General features: G+C 34.6%; 2 protein-coding genes across 2 annotated transcripts in view; both read left to right on the forward strand.

Annotated features, from left to right (window-relative positions):
- The first annotated feature begins 243 nt into the window (after nt 1-243).
- Nucleotides 244-11473, forward strand: ing3 (inhibitor of growth family, member 3). Its single transcript, NM_200937.2, has 12 exons — nt 244-405; nt 535-606; nt 1481-1581; nt 2526-2591; nt 2853-2949; nt 3226-3297; nt 3377-3493; nt 4914-5077; nt 7061-7251; nt 7341-7527; nt 8165-8203; nt 10603-11473. The coding sequence occupies exons 1-12, from the start codon at nt 378-380 to the stop codon at nt 10717-10719; spliced, it is 1251 nt and encodes a 416-aa protein (NP_957231.1). The 5' UTR covers nt 244-377; the 3' UTR covers nt 10720-11473.
- A 1805-nt stretch (nt 11474-13278) lies between these two features.
- cped1 (cadherin-like and PC-esterase domain containing 1) overlaps nt 13279-23217 on the forward strand; it is an 89729-nt gene continuing 79790 nt past the window's right edge. Inside the window, exon 1 of the mRNA XM_087248038.1 lies at nt 13279-13843. Coding sequence (XP_087104164.1) covers nt 13574-13843 — 270 coding nt within the window. The 5' untranslated portion in view covers nt 13279-13573. The remainder of the gene's footprint in view (nt 13844-23217) is intronic.

Below are 23217 nucleotides of genomic sequence, written 5' to 3' on the forward strand. Positions count from 1 at the left end.
TATTTATTTATTTATTTATTTATTTATCTATTTATTTATTTATATATATATACCTACCTCTTATTGGGAGATGAGCAAATCGTACTAAAATGTACAAAGTACTAAAAGTTACAAAAGGCAGATTGCGTTGGACATCCCACAATGCGCTTGACGTAGTTTCAACTGAAAGAACTACAAGTTCCATAAAAACGATTTTCATAAAGAGTGCAGCTTCCGCGCAACTCCACCATCGTCCAATCAGATCCCACGCCCTTCACGTAAGCCCCTCCCCCGCCAGCTTGTGTTTTTTCCTCCCCTTCAGTTCTCCGCTGCCCGCGACGCCATATTGCCGAAAAACACCCTTTCTCTGAAACCTCCGAAAAACCATCTCCGCCAGAATGTTGTACCTTGAGGACTACCTCGAAAGTGAGTAAAACAGCTCTTTTATCTATATATGTTCGTATTATCGTAAGTAGGTGTTTTAGAGGGTGGTTTAGGGCGTGTTTTGCTGTCACATCCGTTAGCTTGTAACGCGGTTGTTCTTCTTCCCGGCAGTGATCGAGCAGCTACCCATGGATCTCCGCGACAGGTTTACGGAAATGAGAGAGATGGACCTGCAAGTGCAGAGTACGGTTTCAGTTTAAACTCACTTTTGTGCCTTAGAACACCACAGCTGACTTAAACTAACGTAAAGAGCCTTTCATATCAGTGGAGATCTGTTTGGTGAATTTGCAAGCATAATAAAAGCATGCATGTGTTGTGATGTTGCACACTGATGTTAAGTGCAATTAGAGCATGTGGAAGTTGAGTAACACCAGTGTCACCTAAACCAGGGAAAACTTAGGATACATTATTGCATTGAAATGCATTTTTTTGGTCACCCCAAGTAATTTAGAGTCTGACAGTGCCCCCATTGACAAGATTTTGATTGTCTTCATCACACGGGAACACAGTTTACTTATAGCAAATGCATGTATTTGTTAACAGATTAAGGTTTTGCATCAACCATAAACATGCATAGGTACTCATTCTAGTTAGAAATGTATATATTTCTAATTAAATCATTTTTACAAAACAGTTATCACAAAGACATTTCTTCTTGGAAATGTTATAGACAGTTTTCATTACATGTAATTTCCCGGTTACATTTCCCACCAAAATCATAAGGAAAGACTAATATTATTAAATCAATGTTTATATGTGTATATTCAAGTCTAGTTTTGTAGTTATAATTAAGATAAACCTAATTTACATCAGTTAAATATTTTTATATTATATAGTTTTAAATAATTTCATTTTATTTTGTGGTGATTGGGATCTGGATATTTTTCCACAGCTTTAGCAGTGATTCATGAATCACCCTTTGTAGGGGTTGCACCTACAGCCTTTTAATGATCTACTGAGATCTTTAACCAACCATAGACTTCCACAGTCGCCATCTGTGTGGTTGTGAGCCAAGTCGGGCTCTTGACTTCACTTTTGATCATGTTCCTTTGTTCAGATGCGATGGATCAGCTTGAGCAGCGGGTCAATGAGTTTTTTACTAATGCCAAGAAGAACAAGCCTGAATGGAGGGAAGAACAGATGGAAATCATCAAAAAGGTAAAGAACAGATGATGTGCACTTCAGTCGAACTGAGTGTTCTGCAGGTGATAATAATGTAGTATGAGATCTTTTAATGTTGATAATGCTTTTCCTTATTTGAACCATCAGTGTTTTTGGGTTGGACACTTTTTATTGACTCTTTTCAAAATTTAAATTAAACAAAAGGGGGGGAAAAGCAATATATGACATTTTAAAATGAATGGATATTAAATATTACAACCACACTTTACAATACAGTTCCAGTATAGTTAATTTATTTATTACCATTAACTAAGGATGAACAATATTTGCATATTATGAATTAATCATAGTCCTACGTTTAGTAATGTGTTATTAAAATCCATGCTTTTGCTTGTTAACATTAGTTAATCAACTGAGTTACCAAGTACTAGCAATAAACAATTGTATTTTATGTTAAAAAAGATGAATAAATACTGTAATAAATATATTGCTTATTATTTGTTAATGTTAGTAAGTAATTGCATTAGCTAATGTTTTCCAATGCAATCTTATTGTGAAGTGTTACCCATATTGTTTACTCCCGGAATCAGCTGCAAAATATATTGAACAATAAAAATTATATTGCAATTTAATTTAATAAAACATCTAAACTACATTCTAAGTGAAGCACAACATTTGCTTAACTGATATAATAAAGTTTGTATGTATAAGATGAGATCTTTACGCTGAAACTGACAGTGCATATTTTTTGTTACTAGCAAGATATGATATATTATTTTTTTGTTTTTATTTCATTTGTTATTCAATATTTTCCTTATTTTCATTATTATTTTTTAAATTGCATAATGATGAAATAATGATGAAATCATGATGAAACAACTGCTGGTTAAGTCATAACAATGATTGATAAAAAATTAATAATGGATAGTTTTGCATTAGAAGATAATATGCTTTCCTAATGATCTCTTTCTGTTTACCAGGACTACTATAAAGCTTTAGAAGATGCGGATGAAAAGGTCCAATTAGCCAATCAAATTTATGACCTGGTGAGTAATTTACTGTAACTAGCAACACTAGCCTTTGTGTCAGTACTGTATGGTCCCAGTAGGTGGCAGCACATCACTAATAGTAAAAAGCCAATGGATTTCTGGGAAGCTTTTTTGTTTGCTATTTAAATGCATACTAATGCTTTTTCGTGAGATTTAATAGACGTTTTTAAATACATTTTTCCTAATGAGAAGTGACATTTGAACTTGTGTGTGGGTTTGTGTAATCCGTTGTGTGTTGATCTTGTGCCTCTTATGTAGGTTGATAGACATTTACGGAAGTTGGATCAGGAGTTGGCAAAGTTTAAAATGGAGTTGGAAGCAGATAACGCTGGCATCACAGAGATCCTGGAAAGACGTGAGTGACGCCTCTCAATCACCTTTTTTACAGATAACTGGCTAATTTCAAAAGATAAAAAAGGTAGGAGTTGGCAAGTTTTTAAAATCAGTGTAAATCATTTAAAGAAATATGATATCTACATGTTTTTAATATGAACAAAAATAACTGATTGCTTGTCTTCAGGAAAAGTATACACATATCTTAAAATGTCTGGACATGCTTTAGTAAACTAATCATCTTGTAGCTTTGTTCTCATTTTTAAGCTGTTCGTGAAGTCAGTTTTATCTTTTCTAGGGTCTTTGGAGATGGACAGCCCTTCTCAACCTGTCAACAACCACCACGTACATTCACACACCACAGTGGAGAGTAAGTTTGTTCCAAGAAAATACCTTCTGTCTAATTTTTGGTTCCAGTACTCTGACCTGTTTTCCTTGTCGTTTGACAGAGAGGAAATACAGCACGCCAGCCCACCACACTACTGAACACGTACCTGAAAAGAAGTTTAAGTCAGAGGCCCTGCTCTCCACGCTCACGTCAGACGCCACTAAAGAAAACACACCAGGTAAAACACACATGCTCTCTTCTCCTGGGTCAGCCTGTAAAAACAGACACAACACAAAAATAAACACAGGTGAACCCAAGAAATTCTTCATAGACATTTATTTTGCAGTGTTCTGTGTATGGTAAGAATAAAAAAAAAACTATGGAATAAAAAGCTTTCAGAATGACATGATCCTTTAGAAATAATTTAAGGAATAATTTGCTTTTTGATAAACAATTTGTGGTGTTATTATCAATGATCAAAATTAAACTTTTATAAATATTAAAAGTCTTTTAAAGTTTATAAATAAAATTTACACTGCAAAAAATGCTTTTCTCAGATTTTCTTTATTAAGTGAGTTCCTTATAGCAAGAAAAATAATCTGCCAGTGGGGTAAGAAAAATAATCTATGTCAAAAGGAAGAACAAGATTGTTTTGCTTACCCCATTGGCAGATTATTTTGCTTGTTTTAAGTAAAAATTAACTTAATATTGGCATATAATTTCTTAAAACAATCCATTATGTTTTGCTTGCCTAGAAAATGCTTCTTGATGAGAATTTTTAGATATTTGGACTATAAACAAGTCAAAAAATCTAAGTAAGATATTAATTTTTTGCAGTGTACATTTTAAAACAAGAACTTTCATAACATAATTTATCTTTCTTATTAATTTTGATCAATTTATTTCATGTACACTGAATCAAAAGTATAAATATACAATTAGACCCCCCACACAATAGTGCATATGCTTTTTAAATACCTTAAAATATTAATTGATTGGATGCTTTGTATGTCTATTTATATCTGTCTATCAGATGTAAGTGGCATAATTAGTAAATTTGTATAGGTATTGTCTAGATCCAAATGTAGATGATTTATGTATGGAAAAAAATATGTAGTTAAAATGTTAGGTTGCATTTTTGTTGGTCCTTTTCATTAAATGATCAAATTTTGCATCTTATATTTCTTTACCTTGAGGTGCATGCAAATAAATCAAAGAAAATTGACTACATCCTTTGTACTTTTAGGTATAAATGTTTTTGTAAACTACCATAATGCATGCATTTTGTTATACTCTAAACAACTCAATCTTTAGGGAGCATAACAGCTTAATGAAAATGTGCATTAGAGTCATTTTTAATTTTTTATTTCCAGCTAAATAATTGCAAACATATTGAGAATATTTTTTATAACCACACAATCCTAATCCTAATTACAGTGACAAGGGAAATGAACCACAATAACAATTTGTCATAATCATACAGGCACATATGTTTATTGTGTGTGGTAACTGCTTAAATGGTTCTCAAGAAACGAGCTTTATGATGCAATGAGATTACTGATCACTTATGTTGCGCTGTTTCTCACAAATGTTTTCTGGTCATATACTGAATGTGATTTTTTTGTGTGTGTGTGTGTGTGTGTGTGTGTACGTTGCAGGCTGCAGAGCGAACAGCACATCCTCCTCTAACAGCATGTATAACGTCAACTCGTCCCAATCACTCACCTCCTCATACAACCTGAGCCCACTTCCGGCCGGGCCTGCAGCAGGAGCGGGTGCTATTTCCATGGCAGCAGCTCAGGCAGTGCAAGCCACAGCACAGGTAAACCGCCTAGTTTTACACTACACTTAATTTCCTGTTCAAACTATTTTTGGCCTCATAGGAGTCTCTTTCATACTTCCTCCAACGGTTATTTTCGTGTCAGTTATTATGTTATCGAAGCCGGTGTTAATTTCAGCACTCACTGCACTTTAGTATTATAACTCGAGGGAAATCACATCGACACATCCTGTCCTGTATTTTTAGATTATTTTCATTATTGGTGTTTCTTATTTAATTCTAGTGAGACTCCATTTTTCAATCACCTTTTGCTTTTGTTGTTATTGTGTGTATTTTTTTTTGTTATTACATTTTTGATACACTGGTAAATAATATAAAACAAATTACCGCAGTCTTTCATGTAGCGGGTTTCTTGGAAATGATTAACCCCTGTTTGTACAGGCTTTTAAGATGGTTTTTTGTTAATTTGACTGATCACAGATCATCAATGGAGATATGTTTTTCTTTATTGGTAGTGTTTGAATTACTCTCTTGTGTACTTTAGATTAGAGCTGCACAATATTTCGTTTCAGCAGCAATACTTAAATGAGCACATCCACAATAGTCACATTGCAAGATATGCAATGCTGAGTCTGGATTCTAGTTGACCAGGAGCTACAGAATATATTTAATTGCTGTATTTATATGATTAACACAACAAAAAAAAGAGATACTTGGAATTTTTGTCTTGTTTCTAGACCAAATATCATTTCTAAGTGAAAACAAGATTTTTTTTAAAAACTCTTTAATTTTACCTTATTCAGAAGTTTAAACCAAAATAATATTTTTTTACTTGATTTAAGAATTTATTAGACATTTGGATGAAAAAAGTAAGAAAAGGAGCTTTTGCATTGTGATTATTCAATTTTTGAACCTGAAAATTTTTTAATTTCCTAGAAAAAAGTCAAATAGTGCTATTCAAACTAGTGAAACTGTGTTCATATCGCAATATTTATCGCAGAAAAATAAAATATTGCATTATCATGTTTTTTCCAATATCTTGCAACCTTACTTTAAATGACCTTACTGATTTCTTTGAGGAGAGGGTTTGATCATCTGATTTGATATTGTGAAAATGGCTCTCGCAGTTATAGTTCAACCTCAATGAAGACGGCAGAAAATGAGACCGAGATTAGCAGCTTGTGTTCATTTATTGATAACCCAAAAACTATTGTGGGGGTTCCAGTGCTTAATATTAGGCAAAAACAAGACCTTAATCTATTTCATTTTTTGAGTCTGTGCTTATTATAACATTTTATGGTGATTGAAGAAAGGTTGAGTTAAAACTGTAAAATTGCTGGGGAAATAATTAATTCAATGTAAATCGCATTTTAAATATTAGCTTAATTGCTTTTAACTAAAAAACTAAAACTGAAGAAGTAATTTTTGTTAAATATGTTTTAACTCTTATCGTCTTTACATAATGTCGGTGTTTTAGTTTATTTGGTTTATATGCATTGTCTTTATTAGGATTTAACTGTCCATTTTAGTTTGTCAATTTTAACATCTTTTTAACATAACGGATGAAAAATAGCCTTTTTCTAGTACTTCTGGTGCACTTTCTGCAATGCTAATTAATGTATACTGTCCCTGCCAAATATATAATTATATATACAAATATTATCTGGAGAGACTTAAAATGAAATATTTTTAAATGTGAATCCTTCCAGAATTGTGCAATGTTTTTAACAAAAGTAAATCTTAAAAAACTGTTTTAGTTTTTTTTATCTTATTATTTATGCATTTATCTTATGTATTATTTGTTGATGTTGATGACTTTTTATAGTTAAAATATTTGTATAATTATAGAAAAGTGGTATTTCTAAAACGTTGTAAACTTGATTATTTTTTGATCCATGGCATAGGCAGAGAAGCTGGTATGGCATTAAATAAATAAATGAAATACAATAAAAACTAAATGCATGAAAATCTAAGCTAATTTCAAATATATTTAATAGTTTATAAAAAATACTGTGTGTGTTTCAGATGAAAGAGGGCAGGAGAACATCCAGTCTCAAGGCCAGTTATGAAGCGGTCAAGAACAATGATTTCTTGGGTCGAGATTTTACCATGAGTCGAGACTCCAGCAGTTACTCGTCTTCTGCGTTGGCCAGTACGCTCACGCAACCCCTCACATCCACCAACAGCTCTGACTCCCGCACAGCACGCAAGACCAAGTAAGACACACACACACAGGTGCCACAATAAAGAGCCACGTGACCATGCTCGATTTTAAACACTTCATTGCGTTTTTTTTTTCCTCCAGAAGCAACACTAAGTCTTCCAACCACCAGTCCTCTTCATCCTCCTCTTCCTCTTCACTGTCATCCTGCTCGTCATCTTCAGCTTTGGCTCATGAACTGGTACAAACCACAGTCACAGAAACAGACACCAGCAGTCAAGTGGACTGGACTTACGACCCCAATGAACCCAGATACTGCATTTGTAACCAGGTACATTTATGTAGCATCATCTCTCATGCAGTGTATGCATTTAAAATGAACTATCTAATGAAAACAACACATTAAACCAATATTGTGGCATTTAAAAGTTGTACTAATGAATGATAACAAGGCAAATTCATCATGGGTTTTCCATTTTTAAAAATCCATTTATTTGCATTCGTATGTATTTATGAGGAGAGTTGTAACCAATATTGAAACATTAAGTGATGGAGATTTTAATATAATCCTTATATAAACAATAGGAACAAATGCCAGGGAGGAAATGTATATGTTTATATGTTTTTAAACTATTTACACCTATATATTTTTTACAATTCTCACTGTAGAAAGTGTGTGACTGGGTTTGCAGGAGGAGTCTGGGTGTGTGTGTGCTGTTAGTTGGCATATGAGTGCAAAAGAATTGTCTCCCTAAGAATGCGTTTGTTTTATGGCCTCAAAGTGATATAGCTTTTGTCAAAGTATATCAAAAATAGAAATGTGTGTGTGTGTGTGTGCGTCTTTGAATAGTCATCAAAGACTAAACTTGCACAGTCTTTGTTTGCAGGTGCGCTTCTGTGACACTCGGCTGCAGGTGTGCACTGCTGCGTTTGTTGCTCTATGTCTCATTCTCTCTGTCTTTGTGCAGGTGTCTTACGGAGAGATGGTCGGCTGTGATAACCAAGATGTAAGTCAACCCTTCATCTTTAGGGACACACACAGACAACATTTCCTCTTCATAAAACACATACTGGATCACTCTGTCTGGGCTCTGACAGCTTTTGTGACCCCTGGGCAGCCATGATTTTTGTAGCGACGATGGCAAACAACATCAGCATTATTATTTTGAGTGAAAACGGATGTTGAACTATGTACAGTATATCGTTTGAGCATCGATATTACAGTGTGTGTCTCCAGCAATAGTCACGTTGCAGGATTAGATTATTTATTAACCATTATTTGCTGTTTGGCATGTTTTTATCCACTCTTGGGTGATTTTGAGTCTTAAATTTCGCCACAACTTTCTCTGTGTTTCAGCAAATGGAATGAATTTTGGTGATCAATCTTATTTTGGCAAATATTTTGGGGAAATGCTTTTAAAAATTCAACACTTTAGGCATATTTACTATTTTTTTTCCTCATTGACTTCCATTATAATGATATTTATTGATTGCAAATCCATGACACCATATAATCATGCATTCTTGATTGTTGCTGGTGTTCCCAGTTGGGAAGAGGTCAATTTACAAATGTTTACTGTTGATCATTAGTTGCATTGCAAAAAAAGCTTAGCTTCTGGATAAAAATGTTATGGTTATATGAAGTTTAGTGTATGAAAGACCTTGATATGTTTGAGAAAATAAAAAATAAGCATCTCAGCTTACAGAACAAAGTAAACATTAAGTGTATTTATGCACAGACACTGTAATTTGCTGTTTTACTTCATAGAACTTCATATAAAAACCAGAAGCTTTTTTGCACAGGCCCATCTACAGGGTTAATGCTGCCAACTGATGATCAACAGTATAAATAAACAGAGAAAATCACCAACAATCAAGAATGCACGATTATTTAGTGCCATGGCTTTGCAATCAAAAAATGTCATTATAATGGAAGTCAACAGGGCTGAAACAGCCACCAACATAATGAAAGTGTAGTCAACTTGAACAGTACACAAAGGTTAAAGGTAAAAAGATAAAGATTTATTTTTTGACTGTTCAGTTTCTTCCTGAATACTGTTGGACTCTCCAGAAAACCTTAAATCAACAATATGTTGACATTCCAACCTAACACTCAGACTAACACTCAGAACGTTTGGGTTTGTACCTCTATGATGACACTTTTTTTAAAACAATTTATTGAATCTGTTTTGTCTTTTTGCATTGTAGCTTGGTTCGGTAATCTAAGTCTGTCAAATTAAAACAGGTTGAGTTGCCTTGTGAAGGTGGCAGGCAAGTTCATCGGTTTTAACCAAACTGGTCCAATGGTAATTTACTGTACTTGTGTGTTAAAGAGAGCTCAGGGTATCCTATGCACTCCGGATCTTACATTGTATTCTGTGTTTCATCTGCTGCCATCAGGACGTTGTCTTAGACCAGGTGTCCACGGGGTCTTAAAAAGTATTAAAAGTTGTTAAATCAATGTAGAGAAATAAAGCCCTTAAAACTATTCAAAGGTCTTAAATGCTATTTTGCAAAGTATTAAACTTTAATATAATTTTTGATCATGCAATGTATGGTTGTATGCTAAAGTTTGCCTGAATTAAATCTGCCAATATCAGGATGCTCTGTAGTTTAATAAATCAATAAAATCCTACTAGGTTTGACATCATGCTGACATCAAACCAAGGCAACACTATTATTTCAGCAGTTCTGTAGGCGCCAACATGGTGAATTATCTAGATTTCAGATATTTTTATTCAGTATATACATAATATTTTAGATTTGGATTAGTTTCTTACATTAATATTTAGTAAATATACTGTAAGTTAAAATCTTGTCAGTGATTCCGATTGAAAATTGTCTTACATTGTATGTAAAGGGTCTTAATAAAGGTCTTATAGGTGTTGAATTGCGCACTCGGATCCCTGTATATACTCTGTTAGAGTTCCTAAATTCAAGACAAATGAAATTAGAAATTATTTTATTATGGTGGCCATTAGGTGTTTAAATGATTCCAGCGGGGGATGGAGATCTCAAAATAGATTTATTGTATGTTTTATGGTTATAATTTATTAATGTGTACTTGGAACTTCGCCTATGTCATGGCACCCTGCTGCAGTTTTAGTTTCCCTAAACTGGATATCAAAGTTTAGTGCGAGTCAGATTTTTCCAATATCGTTCAACACTAGTATATATAATTTTCCTCTTTAATATGTACGAATTACATTTTTAATACATGTACTTATTAATTAAACACTTTTTAAAAAATGAGAACATTAATGAACTGCTATATTTACTGAATTAAACTACAGTACTTGTGTATATACAAGAAAAAAATGGTATGTATATTTTATAAATGGTGTATGTGTAACATTTGGCCAGTCTGAGAATCTGATTCATTTAATTTTCATTTTATTTCCCATAGTGTCCGATCGAGTGGTTTCACTACGGCTGTGTGGGTTTGACCGAAGCACCCAAAGGGAAGTGGTACTGCCCACAGTGTACAGCGGCCATGAAGAGAAGGGGAAGCCGGCACAAATGAAAGCCAGATCACCTGGGCTGACCTCTCAGACATGACTGTCCTCCTCGAACCAAGAGTGTACATGTCAGATCTCCATGCGATCAGGGTGTGTAGATGTGAACAGAAATGTTGATGTCTGAAAGATGGTGTGTGTGTATGTGTGTGTGTGTGTGTTTGTGAAAATCACAACCAGACTGGGCAGTTTAGCTGGCGAATCAGTCAAAGCGCACACTGCCCTCAAAACGTGTCATGTTTTTATGTTGTTCTCTTCATCTTCATTTTTCTTTATGGAGGCAGATGGGCAAGATGTTATTGGGAGGCCCATGTATTTTAACATTCAAGACATTCCTCAGCTTGCCATGCGTGATGACCCTTCGCATCTGGCAGCTCCTGCTAATCTATAGTATGGATGCTGACTGGGAACTGTAGTCCGGAACTGTTTAATGGACTACAAGTCTCAGAGACATTCAGCGCTGACAAATCTTAACAGATCCTGAGATTACAACAGCAACTGTGACTCCCGGTGAAAATGTGGGATTTATATGTGTGTAATGTGGATAGATGATTTATCGTGCTCCGCTTAAAGGACAGAACATTTCTTATTATAGCAAGGAGCTCTTAAGATGTACAATAGAACAAATGAACAACTGTGACTTGTGTGTATGCTTGTGTGTTTGTGTCTCTAGCCTGTACTGCACTGACGTGGTGATATGTTTTGAGAGATGTGGGGGAAACAAACAAAAAAATCAATAAAATGAGCAAGAGCTTTTGGTAATCAGTCTTTATATCTTTTTTGTTTTAATAATGTTATGTTTTTGTGATGCGTTTTTTCTGAAAGAAATGTTTCGTCATCATCAGTCCTGTAAAAACACTTCGATCAACCAATCGGAGCCTGTGTTCATTAAATAAGGGGGATGCGTTCGTCTAATTCATTCACTCATTTTTTTCAGCTTAGTTCCTTTATTCATCAGTGGTCGCCACAGCGGAATGAACCAACAACTTATCCAGTTTAAACCAGCGAATGAACCACCCATACACTCACATGCATGCACATACACTACGGCCAATTTAGCTTATTCAATTCACCTTTAGCATGTGTCTTTGGACTGTGGGGGAAACTGGAGCACCCTGAGGAACTCCACACAGAAATGCCAACTCACCCAGCCAGGACTTGAACTAGGGACCTTCTTGTGAGGTGACAGTGCTAACCACTGAGCCACCCTGTGTTTGTCTAATTCATTTCTTAAAATGTCTAAGTCAAATGATTGTAACTGTGTATACAAGTTCACACTTTTTTATAGTAGCTAATTTAATAAATCTTGCAACTTTTATAGAAAGGGTTTTATTTTTTAAACAGTTGTGCTGCTTATTTATTTATCTGTGTGTGTGAAACTATTAATAGATTTTAAACAATGTTTACCTTTAAAATGTATTTTTATTCATCAAGGACAACAAAGTGAAAATGAAAGTCAAGTGAGCTTTGGCCAAATATGGTGATCTATACTCTGAATTTGTGTTCTGCATGTATTCCGTCCAAATGCACACAGAATTTAACATGCGCGGGAGCAGTGGGTTGCTGGGGGCCAGGTCGGGGTTCAGTGGTTTGCACAAGGGTGGTAATGAGGGTGGAAGCAAGCTCTGGCTATTCACTCCCCCACCTAGCCCCTGCTGGACTCTAAAACATAAGGCCACAACTGGCCCTAAACAAGGGAGCAGTAAAAAAAAGTTTTAAAAGGAAATACTGATTTTGAACTTTATATTAATTTTCATATGTCAGGCAAAAATAAATGTATATTAATATCACGAGTCATTACCCCAGCAACCAAATAAGCAACAAAGTAAGAATGTTCTGGGAAAATTCTCAGCAGGCAAAAAAAAAAAAAAAAGAATCATTCCCAGAACCTTCCAGGGAGGTTAATGTAATATTTGGTGTATATATATATATATATATATATATATATATATATATATATATATATATATATATATATATATAATAGTATATATATATATATATATATATATATATATATATATATATATATATATATATATATATATATATATATATACACTACAAATTCAATACTATATATCAACTATAAATTAATTTCGTTTACTGGTCTGTTTAAGGAAAATCCCAGTGGTCGTTTAGCTAGGAAAATGTTATTGGGATTATGCGGGTTAACGCAAACCAGGTGCGCTCCTGACAAATCAAAAGAACAGATCCAAACATCCTCTGTTTTGGCGGCTTACACCTTTAGCATTTTCTGCTACCGTAACCTTAGTTTTAATCGCTGTAAAAATAGAAAACAGACGTCACGGTGGTCTCCAGGCTCTCTTTTTTTAAAGCTTAGGTGATTTTAGCGGTTCTTTAAAAGCGTCACACTTGTGCGCGCGAGACGCGACAATTACGCTGCCCAGAAGTTAAAAACAAGATTGCGAAACGACTGCTATCTAGCACGTATTGTATGAATAGTCGTTTAAAAGTAATATCTTGTAGAATCCGACAACTTTACAGCGGTTTGGTAGAGAGGCAGACGCTTTCTGACAGCGCGCTCTGCGTGAAGGAGGCGTATCATTACTCTTCAGTCATGAGGTTCTGCTCGGGAGTGTTTTTAATCACCCGAGGGGCTCAGCAGCTTTAAGAAGAAAAAAGAAGCCTTCAGAAAAACTTTTCACTCTGCTTTGATACCTGGACGTTTGAAACGAGACTTCCCAAACACTCGTCGAATTTAGCTGAAGATTTTCCGCGATAATGTCATGAACGCGTTCCTCGGATATGAGCGCTTTTAAACTGCGCGTTTGAGCGCTTGTCGCCGGACAGCGCGCCGTGATCTGGAGGGATGATGAGGGGACCAAACGCACATTCCCAATGGTATGTCTCTTGACTCTGTCCAGGAACCTTTGTGCAGGAGTGGGAATGGTTTTCCGTTGGGTATGGCCGCTCCGTCGGAGGTGCTGCACGGGTCCTCTTCTGCTGCTGGGCATCGCCGTGGGGCTCTTTTACCACACTGTGACTATGGACCGGGACAGAACCGAGATCAAGTCCAGTCAACGGGACCAAAGGAACAAATCAGCTGGCTTTGATTATGAACTTCTGCTCAAGAACCCAGAGAGACTCATATCCTTACTAGAAGCATCAGTAAGTTAATTATTTCTCCAGATGTATGATGATAGTTGTTGTGTTTGTTATTGCTGCAGTTGTAGCTAGTTGGTGGTGTTAATATTTATTAAGTACCAGTTAATGAATATAAAAGTTACTAATAATATTTGTTAAGAGTTAAATCATATTTGTTAATTGTTGTTATGTAAATAGTTATAGCAAAAATATATAGAATTTTGTTATTTGTAATGATAATAACAATATCATTAATATTATTATATACTACAAAAATAAATAAATAAATAAAGCAGTCGAATTAATAATGTATAATTGCAGATTATTTTATTAATAACGTTCTTAATGTTTAGTACTCTGGTATTACAGCAGTATTGCAATATTAACAACTATTTAGAATATTGAGTACTCATAATATTAGTAAGGTATTAAAATCCCATTATTTATTAATGTACAAACTGCAAGTTGTTGTGTTGGAATATTTATATCCTTCCTTCAGCACAAAACCCCTCGTTAAAAATAACCAATGAGTATTGTTTATTTATGATGCTTGCCTTTGTCAGAGGTATTTTAGGAGGAGATACTCAAGGCTGGACATTCATTGGTTTAAGAGAGCACATGAAGGAGGGGTTATTTACGAGCGCACATGCTTCTGGGATGATTGACATCTGTGGGAAGTGTTATGTCAGTAAAGCAGAGGAAAAGATCTGAGGAGAAAAGCTAAGAACAAAGAACGGCTGTCATGCATGTGCCCAACTATAGGTTTATTTATTACTTCTGCACATGGAGATGGAGCACATGCATGAGAGGGAGCGAGAGCGAGAAATTGGAAAGCAGATTTGGGGTCAGTGAGGCAGAAGATGAGGGCGGGGAAGCAATGAGGGGTGAGAGGGGTTTAGTTTTAAGCTGTGGCTGCTGCAGTATGACTTCTGATAATCTCAGACTAACTAACTCAGAGCCGGAAGTGTAGACTGAGAAGCTTGACAGCTGTCCTCAATCAGCTGTTAGCGAGAGTGTGTGTGTGTGTTCATTTGGATGGAGTTATCCGCCTGTGTGTGACCCGCAGTGGCTCTCTGATGTGTTTGGAGACTGGACTGTGCCTCGCAGTGCCATAGAGTCATAAACACTGAGGTAACCAAGTTGAGCAGGAAATGAAGAATTACCTGGTGCAGTTGTTGACATAATGACTTGTTATTGGAAATGTGTTTGTCACCTTGAGGGAGTTTGTGTTGATGAATTAAGGATTTGTTTTTAGGAGTTTTCCACTTCGCAGCAACAAGAGTGAGCATCGCTATTCGCCTTTTCCTTTATCCCATGCTGCTTTGCATGAATTGCAAGAGTAACGTAACCTGTGATAGACCGTAAACAAAATGATATGATCAATTTGTCATGACAGCGTGTGTTTTAAGTTCATTGTAACTTGTTAAATGTAAAGTTAATCATGTTCTAATATAATTTTATAAGTGACACAAGCTGTTATAAGTCAGTTTAACATAATTTTAGTTCAATGGACTCAAGGTTCATTTGATTCAGCTTAAATTTAAGACAACCAGGATTTTTTGTCACGGTGCAGAAGTGTTTTACAAACAACTGCAAACATTAAGATGTCATTATTCTCCTCACTGTTGAATATTAAAAGGCAGCTGTATTAGAATTAACAAATAACGTTCTACAGACCATAATAGCCACCAAAAGTCTTTTTGAGAGTATTTTAAATATGTAAAGCAGGAGTGTCCAAACTCAGTCCTGGAGAGGCGGTCTTCTGCATAGTTTAGCTCCAACTTCCTTCAACACACCTGCCTGGAAGTTTCTAGTATACCTAGAAAGAGCTTGATTAGCTTGTTCAAGTTTGTTTAATCGGGGTTGGAACTAAACTTTGCAGGACATCAGCCCTCTTAAACCAAGTTTAGACACTCTTCATGTCCAGTATATTGAATATTACAACTAGAAAATTATATTGAGAAACAAATTGTGATAGTCATGTTGAAATATTAAACAAATTGTTATTTTCATAACTGATAAAAATTTAATACAGGTCAAATGTAGATCTCACTCAGTTTTCACTATGGATTATTTGTCGCACAAGCTTATTATTAAAACATATGATTTCTTTTAGTTACTTTTAATCACAAAAATCTCCTAACCATAAGAGCAATTCCATGTTAATGTCAACCTTGCCATGAGAAAAATTAAGTTTTCGCCAAAATATCAAAACCGTTTCTGCATTTTTTGTGTGAGCAAGTATTTTACAGAGCTTTTAAAATACTCAAAAAACTCTCTGTTAATGTTTTCAAACTATTATATTTGATTTACCAAAATCACTCAAGTGCCAATTTTACATCTGTCTCGTCCATAACAGAGAGCTGTCACATCCATAACGAAGCTTTTTCCTCATAAATGCAAAAAATGTCAAATAAAATAAATTCAATAGTTTTTGTTCAATAGTGAGCCAGCTCTCATCCTTTCGATTAGCACTGTTTCTTTTGGGTTGTGCAGTTTAATTCACAGAATTTCTACGGAGTATGTTGTATACTGTAAACTTGCGTACTTTTTTGGTCACATCTATAACGCATGTTTATTTTCCTCATTTAAAATATAAAAAAATGTTTATAGATTGATATTTTTTTTCTCCCATAACTCTGTGGTGAGTTGTTTTGGAAAACATAAACAGAAGTTTCAATATAATGTAAATATATACCTTTTATATGAATTTATGTTTTGAGATTTTACTGCAAACGACACATCCGTATCACTGGAGTTGCTCATGAGTATAACTCGTAATTTAAAATCTAACAGTGAAGGGCAGAAAAAGCTGGATGATGTTTGTTAGTAGTCTCATAATACAATATTATTTTATTTATATTAGAAAGTTTCTATTCACATGTGCAGCATCCCAATTTACATACTTATACTACGCCCTAAAAGTATGTACCTTTTTTTGTAAAAAAAAAAAAGTATATACTTTTGAGTGTGTAACAGAAGAGTATGAAAGCTTTGGGATATGCTACTTCCTTGTTAACAGATCGTTATGTTGCTTAGTTATGTCACCTGTCAGTCATCCACACATCATTCACATTTCTTTCATTTTTAATTACCCTCCTTATTGGAGAAGCAGCAGCAGGATAATCTGCCGTTCGCGAGTCTTTCATGCAGAGAAATCTCCTCAGGTCTTTGGGTAATTATGCATTCAGAAGTTAATGTAAAACATATCTTAATATATGTTCACGTTGTTGCAGATGACATATAACACGTAAAACGCAGTTAAAATATGTTCCAGTTGGCAAGATATTGATTATCAGTCATTCAAACACTTTTACACTTGACAAGTGGTCTCGCGTGTCCGCCATGTTTGTAGTTTGTTTACACTTTTTACTCGAGTTTGTAGTTTGAAACAAATTCACACCCAGTGTGCAATGTATTGTGGGAAATATTAGTGATTAGAGTATGAACGCTTCTACACTTCGAGTTTTTACCGGGAATAGGAAACCATCCAGGAACCTTTGGCATACTCTTTTTAATTGGGGACATACTAATTCTATTTTCGAATACTTTTTAGAAAGGATAGTATGCGAATTGGAACACAGCAATGCTTTCTGTGCATACTGTGAAGTGAAGTTTTCCCATCCCATAAACCATTGCTGTCTCATTGCCCCGACAACCAATGAAGGACGCTCATTCATATTAACCAAGTCACTTCTGTCTGGACTTTTGGACCGGAGTTCGCCTGGTTTGGATCCAGGATTGGACAATTGTTTTCACTCTCAGCTGATTAAGTCCTAGTGTTTATACACACACACACACACACACACACACACACACACACACACACACACACCGTGAATGTGAATAACTGCTTTAACTGCTGCCATATGTCAGTCTAAAATGAACCTCACTATTCAGTGTTTAGACATCACACTCTAACAGCCAGTTGGAAAGGCCAATCACATATTAACCTCTAGTAGTCTAAATCTAAACAGTAAAAAAAAGGTTATTAAATGTTATTATATATATATATAAAAAAATACTACAATTAATGCTTAATTTAATTAGCTTTATCTTGTTTAATTTAATTGCTTAATCCATTTGTGCCCAGTTTTTTAATGGTTTTATGCATGTAGTCTTGTGTCCTATATGAACATGTTTTGCATTTATTTTCTCCAGGTTTTAAATAGGTTTTATTTTTTTTAATTTATAAGCCGGTGCCGGTGGGCAAATATGTTGTAAGAGCCCTTCAATGTAAAAATCGAATAGGGGAACATTTAGGATCCTAACACAAAACAACTGCTTTTAAAAGATCAATTGATAATCATAAACTCATTCATTCATTCATTCATTTTTTTTTCGGCTTAGTCCCTACATTAATCTGGGATCGCCACAGTGGAATGAACCGCCAACTTATTCAGCATATGTTTTAAGCAGCGGATGTCCTCCCATCTCTGGGAAACATCCACTCACATACACTACGGACAATTTAGCCCACAGGTGTCAAACTCAGTTCCCAAAGGGCCGCAGCTCTACACAGTTTTGTTCCAACCCTAATTAAACACACCTGATCAAACTAATTGAGTCCTTCAGGCTTGTTTGAAACCTACAGGTAAGTGTGTTGGAGCAGGGTTGGAACTTAATTGTGCAGGGCTTCGGCCCTCCAGGAATTGAGTTTGACACCCCTGATTTAGCCTATCCAATTCACCTGTATCGCATGTCTTTGGAATTGTGGGGGAAACCGGAGCACCCAGAGGAAACCCCATGTGAATGCGGAAAGAATGTGCAAGCTCCACACAAAAACGCCAACTGACCCAGCCGAGGCTCGAACCAGCGACCTTCTTGCTGTGAGACGACAGCACTCGTCCTACTGTGCCACCGCGTCGCCTTAAACTCATTTACTATATTTAAAATTAGAAAACAATTTAAAATGAACCTTGCAAAAAATTATCTATCATATAATTTCATGAAAATGAAAACAAAGAACTAATTCATTTGTCTAAAAGTCATGAAACACACACTAGTTTCCCCAACAGACTACTGTTTGTCAATAAGACAAATGAAAAAAAGTTTAAGTGTTATTTAAAAGTGGGAAATACTTTACTTACACTTTACTTATGAAAGCAAACAACAACAACACCTGTTTAACCTTGATTTATAAACTTATTAACACAGTATGTGTGTGTTGACACATACATCGTCTCGGTCGCACATCACTCCTATACTCCAACAGCTTCACTGGATGCCCGTCAAGTCTCGTATTGATTTTAAGACATTGATTTGAACATATTAAGCAGTTCATGGTTCTGCTCCAGGTTACATTTGTGACCTGATATCCGTTTCCTCTGCCTCTCGCAGTCCACGCTCTGCCTCGAGTCCTATGCTGTTTCAGCCTTGCTGCAAACTCAGCACCATGGGAGGTAGGGCATTCTCTTTTCGTGCTCCCAAACTGTGGAATGCTCTTCCCACTAACATAAGGAATGCCGGCTCATTGGACAGTTTTAAAAAGCTACTTAAAACTCATCTTTTTAGCTCTGTTTTTAATTTGTGATATCTTTTATTCTTACTGCGTTTTTTATTGTATTTTTTATTGTTTATTTTGCTTTGTTTTTTTACTGTCTTGTAAGCGCTTTGGGTTTTAGAAAAGCATGTTATAAATAAAATATATTATTATTATTATTATTTATTTATTTATTATTATTATTATTATTATTATTATTATTATTTTTTCCCCCCAATTCCCCATGATTTATATGCTTATTCTGTATATTTGTTTATTTGCCCACCGGCAGCTATAGTTACTCCTTGAACTTTTGACAAAGTATACAAACAACTATAGATCTCTTTTAAGATTTGTTTTGTTTGAATGGATCTTGAGACCTTCATGATTATGTTGATATATATTTGTGAGGAAAAAAAATAGTTACAAGAAAATGACCTTTATCTGCAGGGGTTGCCTCCCTTTTGCATCCTGGAATTAGCGGTAGGAAGCTAAAAGCCTCACATGAGTAAATCAATATATATTTTTTTCTATCTTGAAGTCTTTATTTGGTTGTTTGCTTGCATGTCATTAAGAAATTAAATATTGATAACATGTAGAAAGTTACTTATAAAAGGAAAATTTCAACTATAAACTTTGGCAACTATAGTTGCTGGTGGGCTTAAATGAGCTAAACCACTAAAATGTTTAAAAATAATGAAGAATATATTCATTTTAATACGTGTGATATCAATGTAGGATTAATTAAATACTACATTTAATTGATTTAAATATGTTTTATCAAATATTCAAAATATCACACCGTTAATTTATTCAACTTAAAATTAAAAATGAAAAACTTTCAAATTATTTATTCGTTGAACTGCTGCTGGATTATTCATGCAGTTTAAAAGGCATAAAGGCAAACCTCTGCTGTGACATTGCTGTCAGGAGACAGTGTAACCTACAGTCTAGCACATGCTATTCATGTTATAGTCTATATTAGGCCTGCGGTTTGCACGAACAACTGCACTCCATCACTGTTGGACTGAACGCTCCCCAAAGAGACTCCATGTAAGTGCACGTTCAAGTATGCTGAGAGTTTATTGTCTGCTGTTTGATTGTGTGGGGAGAGAACAAGTACAAGAGGTCAGCAAGTAGCGCGTACTTCTTTTCTACACCATGCGTTGCTTTGTTTTGGAGGGTCTAGATGTGGCATAGAGGCGTGTTCAGTATGTTCTGTGTGAGAGTTTGATGTGGTTTGATGTTCCAATACGTCTCTAGGAGAGATGAAAGAAAAAAAAGAGTTATTTTTATATATAGGGGCCTCTCGACAGCCATGATTAACCTCTGAACCTTACACACGGAGACGGTGGTAACAGAAACCCTCTTCCAGAGTGGCACAGAAAAAGAGAGAGGTATTTGTGGAGGGGGAGGAAGAAACGAGGAAAGCGCAGGAAAACAGGGAGAAGTAGTTTGTGGGGGGAAAGCTTGAATAAAATGTTGAGGCCATGCCAAACGTTTAGCCAAGTAAACCATTCTCTTAGCATGGACAAGCAGAGTCCGAGGTCTCCTTTGAATACTAACAGAACCCACATTTTGTTTTCTCCCTCATCTCAAATGCTCTCTTGAAGTCTGGGACTTCATGTTAACCCAGGACAGCTGTGTTCAAATAGTGAATCTAGGTTACAGGGTTTTATTCTGTTCTTTTCTCTGCAGAAAGTTTGTTCTTATAATAATAATAATAATAATAATAATAATAAAATCACTTTTATCAAACAAAAAAAGTCTAATAAACAATGTTGGGAAAAATAATGCATTCCAAAATTTAGTTATTCCCCAAAAAAGTAACTAGTTGTGCTATTTAGTTACTTTATAATGGTACTTTTGAGTTACTATTTCATTCCTGCCTGAGGCTTGTTCTCTTTCAAAACTTACTGGGTATTTTTTTAAATAGAGGAGCTCTGCATTTAGCGGCACACTGTATAACCTACATCTTTATTTTCCTTAAAAAAAAATAAAAATTAGAATAATGTTCCCTTTTGAGAACTTGAACTTGAAGCTAGATGCTGGATATACAGATTAATGAAAGTTGAAAGCAATGTGCTTGCTACTTTTTGTCTTAGTAGTTCAGTAAAATCACTGTACATTGAAGCTATCCACTTTTCTTTCATTCATTCAGAATATTGAGAACACTTTCAGTACAGAAACGTAAGGCTATGCCATCTTTCTGTCTGTTCCCGCGCGGAGCTCATTCTCTCACTGAGTGGGATTCAGCGTGATTACAGTTTTACTAATTCAGTTTTACTAATTTTACTAATAATACTAATTTTTACTAATTAATATAAAATTTAACTCATTTTAATTCAACAAATTATTTTTAAAAGCAAATCAAATAATCTAAAAAGTGAAACTCGGGTTACATCTTTTTAAAAAAGTAACTTAAATATTATTACTTAATTCTTTGAAATAAAGCGTTACTTGTTACCTGGAAAAGTGACATTATATTTAATAATATTAGTAATTTTAGAAATATAAAAGTAATATTATTACAGGTAACTTGGGTTACTTGTAATGCTTTACCCTCAATGCTGCTAATAAGCATGTAATTTATCTTGTACTTCATTTTTCTTGTCCTAGACTGTTTATGACCACCAAGGAACTATTAGCATAAATAAAATAGTTTGGCAAGAAATTGTAATCATTTGATTTTTGTAATCATTTGACCCAACTTACAGTAGTTAACCTAATGAACGTAGCTAAGCCTTTTAAATTGCACTTTAAGCTGAATAGTAATATCTTGCAAACAATATAACAAGTTAAATATTATGTGCTGTCATCATAATAAAAACTAAAGTAAATATTATGTTAAAAAAAAACAACACTTAGGAAATATGTACTCAATAATTTCACAAAACTTCACATAAAGGCAAATGTTTTTGTATTATATTATATTATATTATATTATATTATATTATATTATATTATATTATATTATATTATATTATATTATATTATATTATATTATATTATATTATATTATATTATATTATATTATATTATTTATTCATTCATTTTCTTGTCGGCTTAGTCCCTTTATTAATCCGGGGTCGCCACAGCGGAATGAACCGCAAACTTTTTTACCGCAAATTTTTACGCAGCGGATGCCCTTCCAGCCGCAACCCATCTCTGGGAAAATATTATATTATATTATATCATATTATATTATATTATATTATATTATATTATATTATATTATATTACATTACATTACATTACATTACATTACATTACATTATATTATATAATCTAAATATTATTATTGAATTTAATGTTTAATTCAAAATTGAAAACTAGAACCTGACCCATCTAGTTGTATTAGAACTGACAAATTAAGGTAATTCATTAACATAAACATGTCTGTACTGAAATTATCGTTCACATCTACTGTGCATTCAGAGTAAATATTTAGACGCTGCACTTTGTTGCAAAATAAAACTAAAACTTCACTGTGCCTGTGAACGTATTGTGTTAGGTAATTTTTGAAATGCCTTTGCTATGATGCATGTGAATGCAAAGAGTGACTTTAATGATGGCAATTTTGTTTGGCGTGCCTTTCCACAACGCTGACGTAAGGAAACAGAGCAGAGTTTATGAGATGATAATGATATTTTGGCATGGGCAATAACTTTCAAAGTGTTATCCTCCTGGCCACACAAAAAAACTTGGCTTGACTTTGTATTGGTAATGGCAAAGGTATTGGTCTTCAAACCAAACAAATGCAACAAAATACCAACTACTGCTATCACTAGTACCACCAGAGTATGTTCTTGTTAGGGTTGTGTAAGGCTTCTGAATAACATCAGACAGGGTGGTCTGTTTTATATCAGTGTGTGTTTATGTGATTTAGTTGTTTGGATTGGAGTACAGATGTTAG

This window comes from Danio rerio, chromosome 4 (assembly GCF_052040795.2).
Source record: "Danio rerio strain M-AB ecotype USA chromosome 4, GRCz13ab, whole genome shotgun sequence".
NCBI classification, from domain to species: domain Eukaryota; kingdom Metazoa; phylum Chordata; class Actinopteri; order Cypriniformes; family Danionidae; genus Danio; species Danio rerio.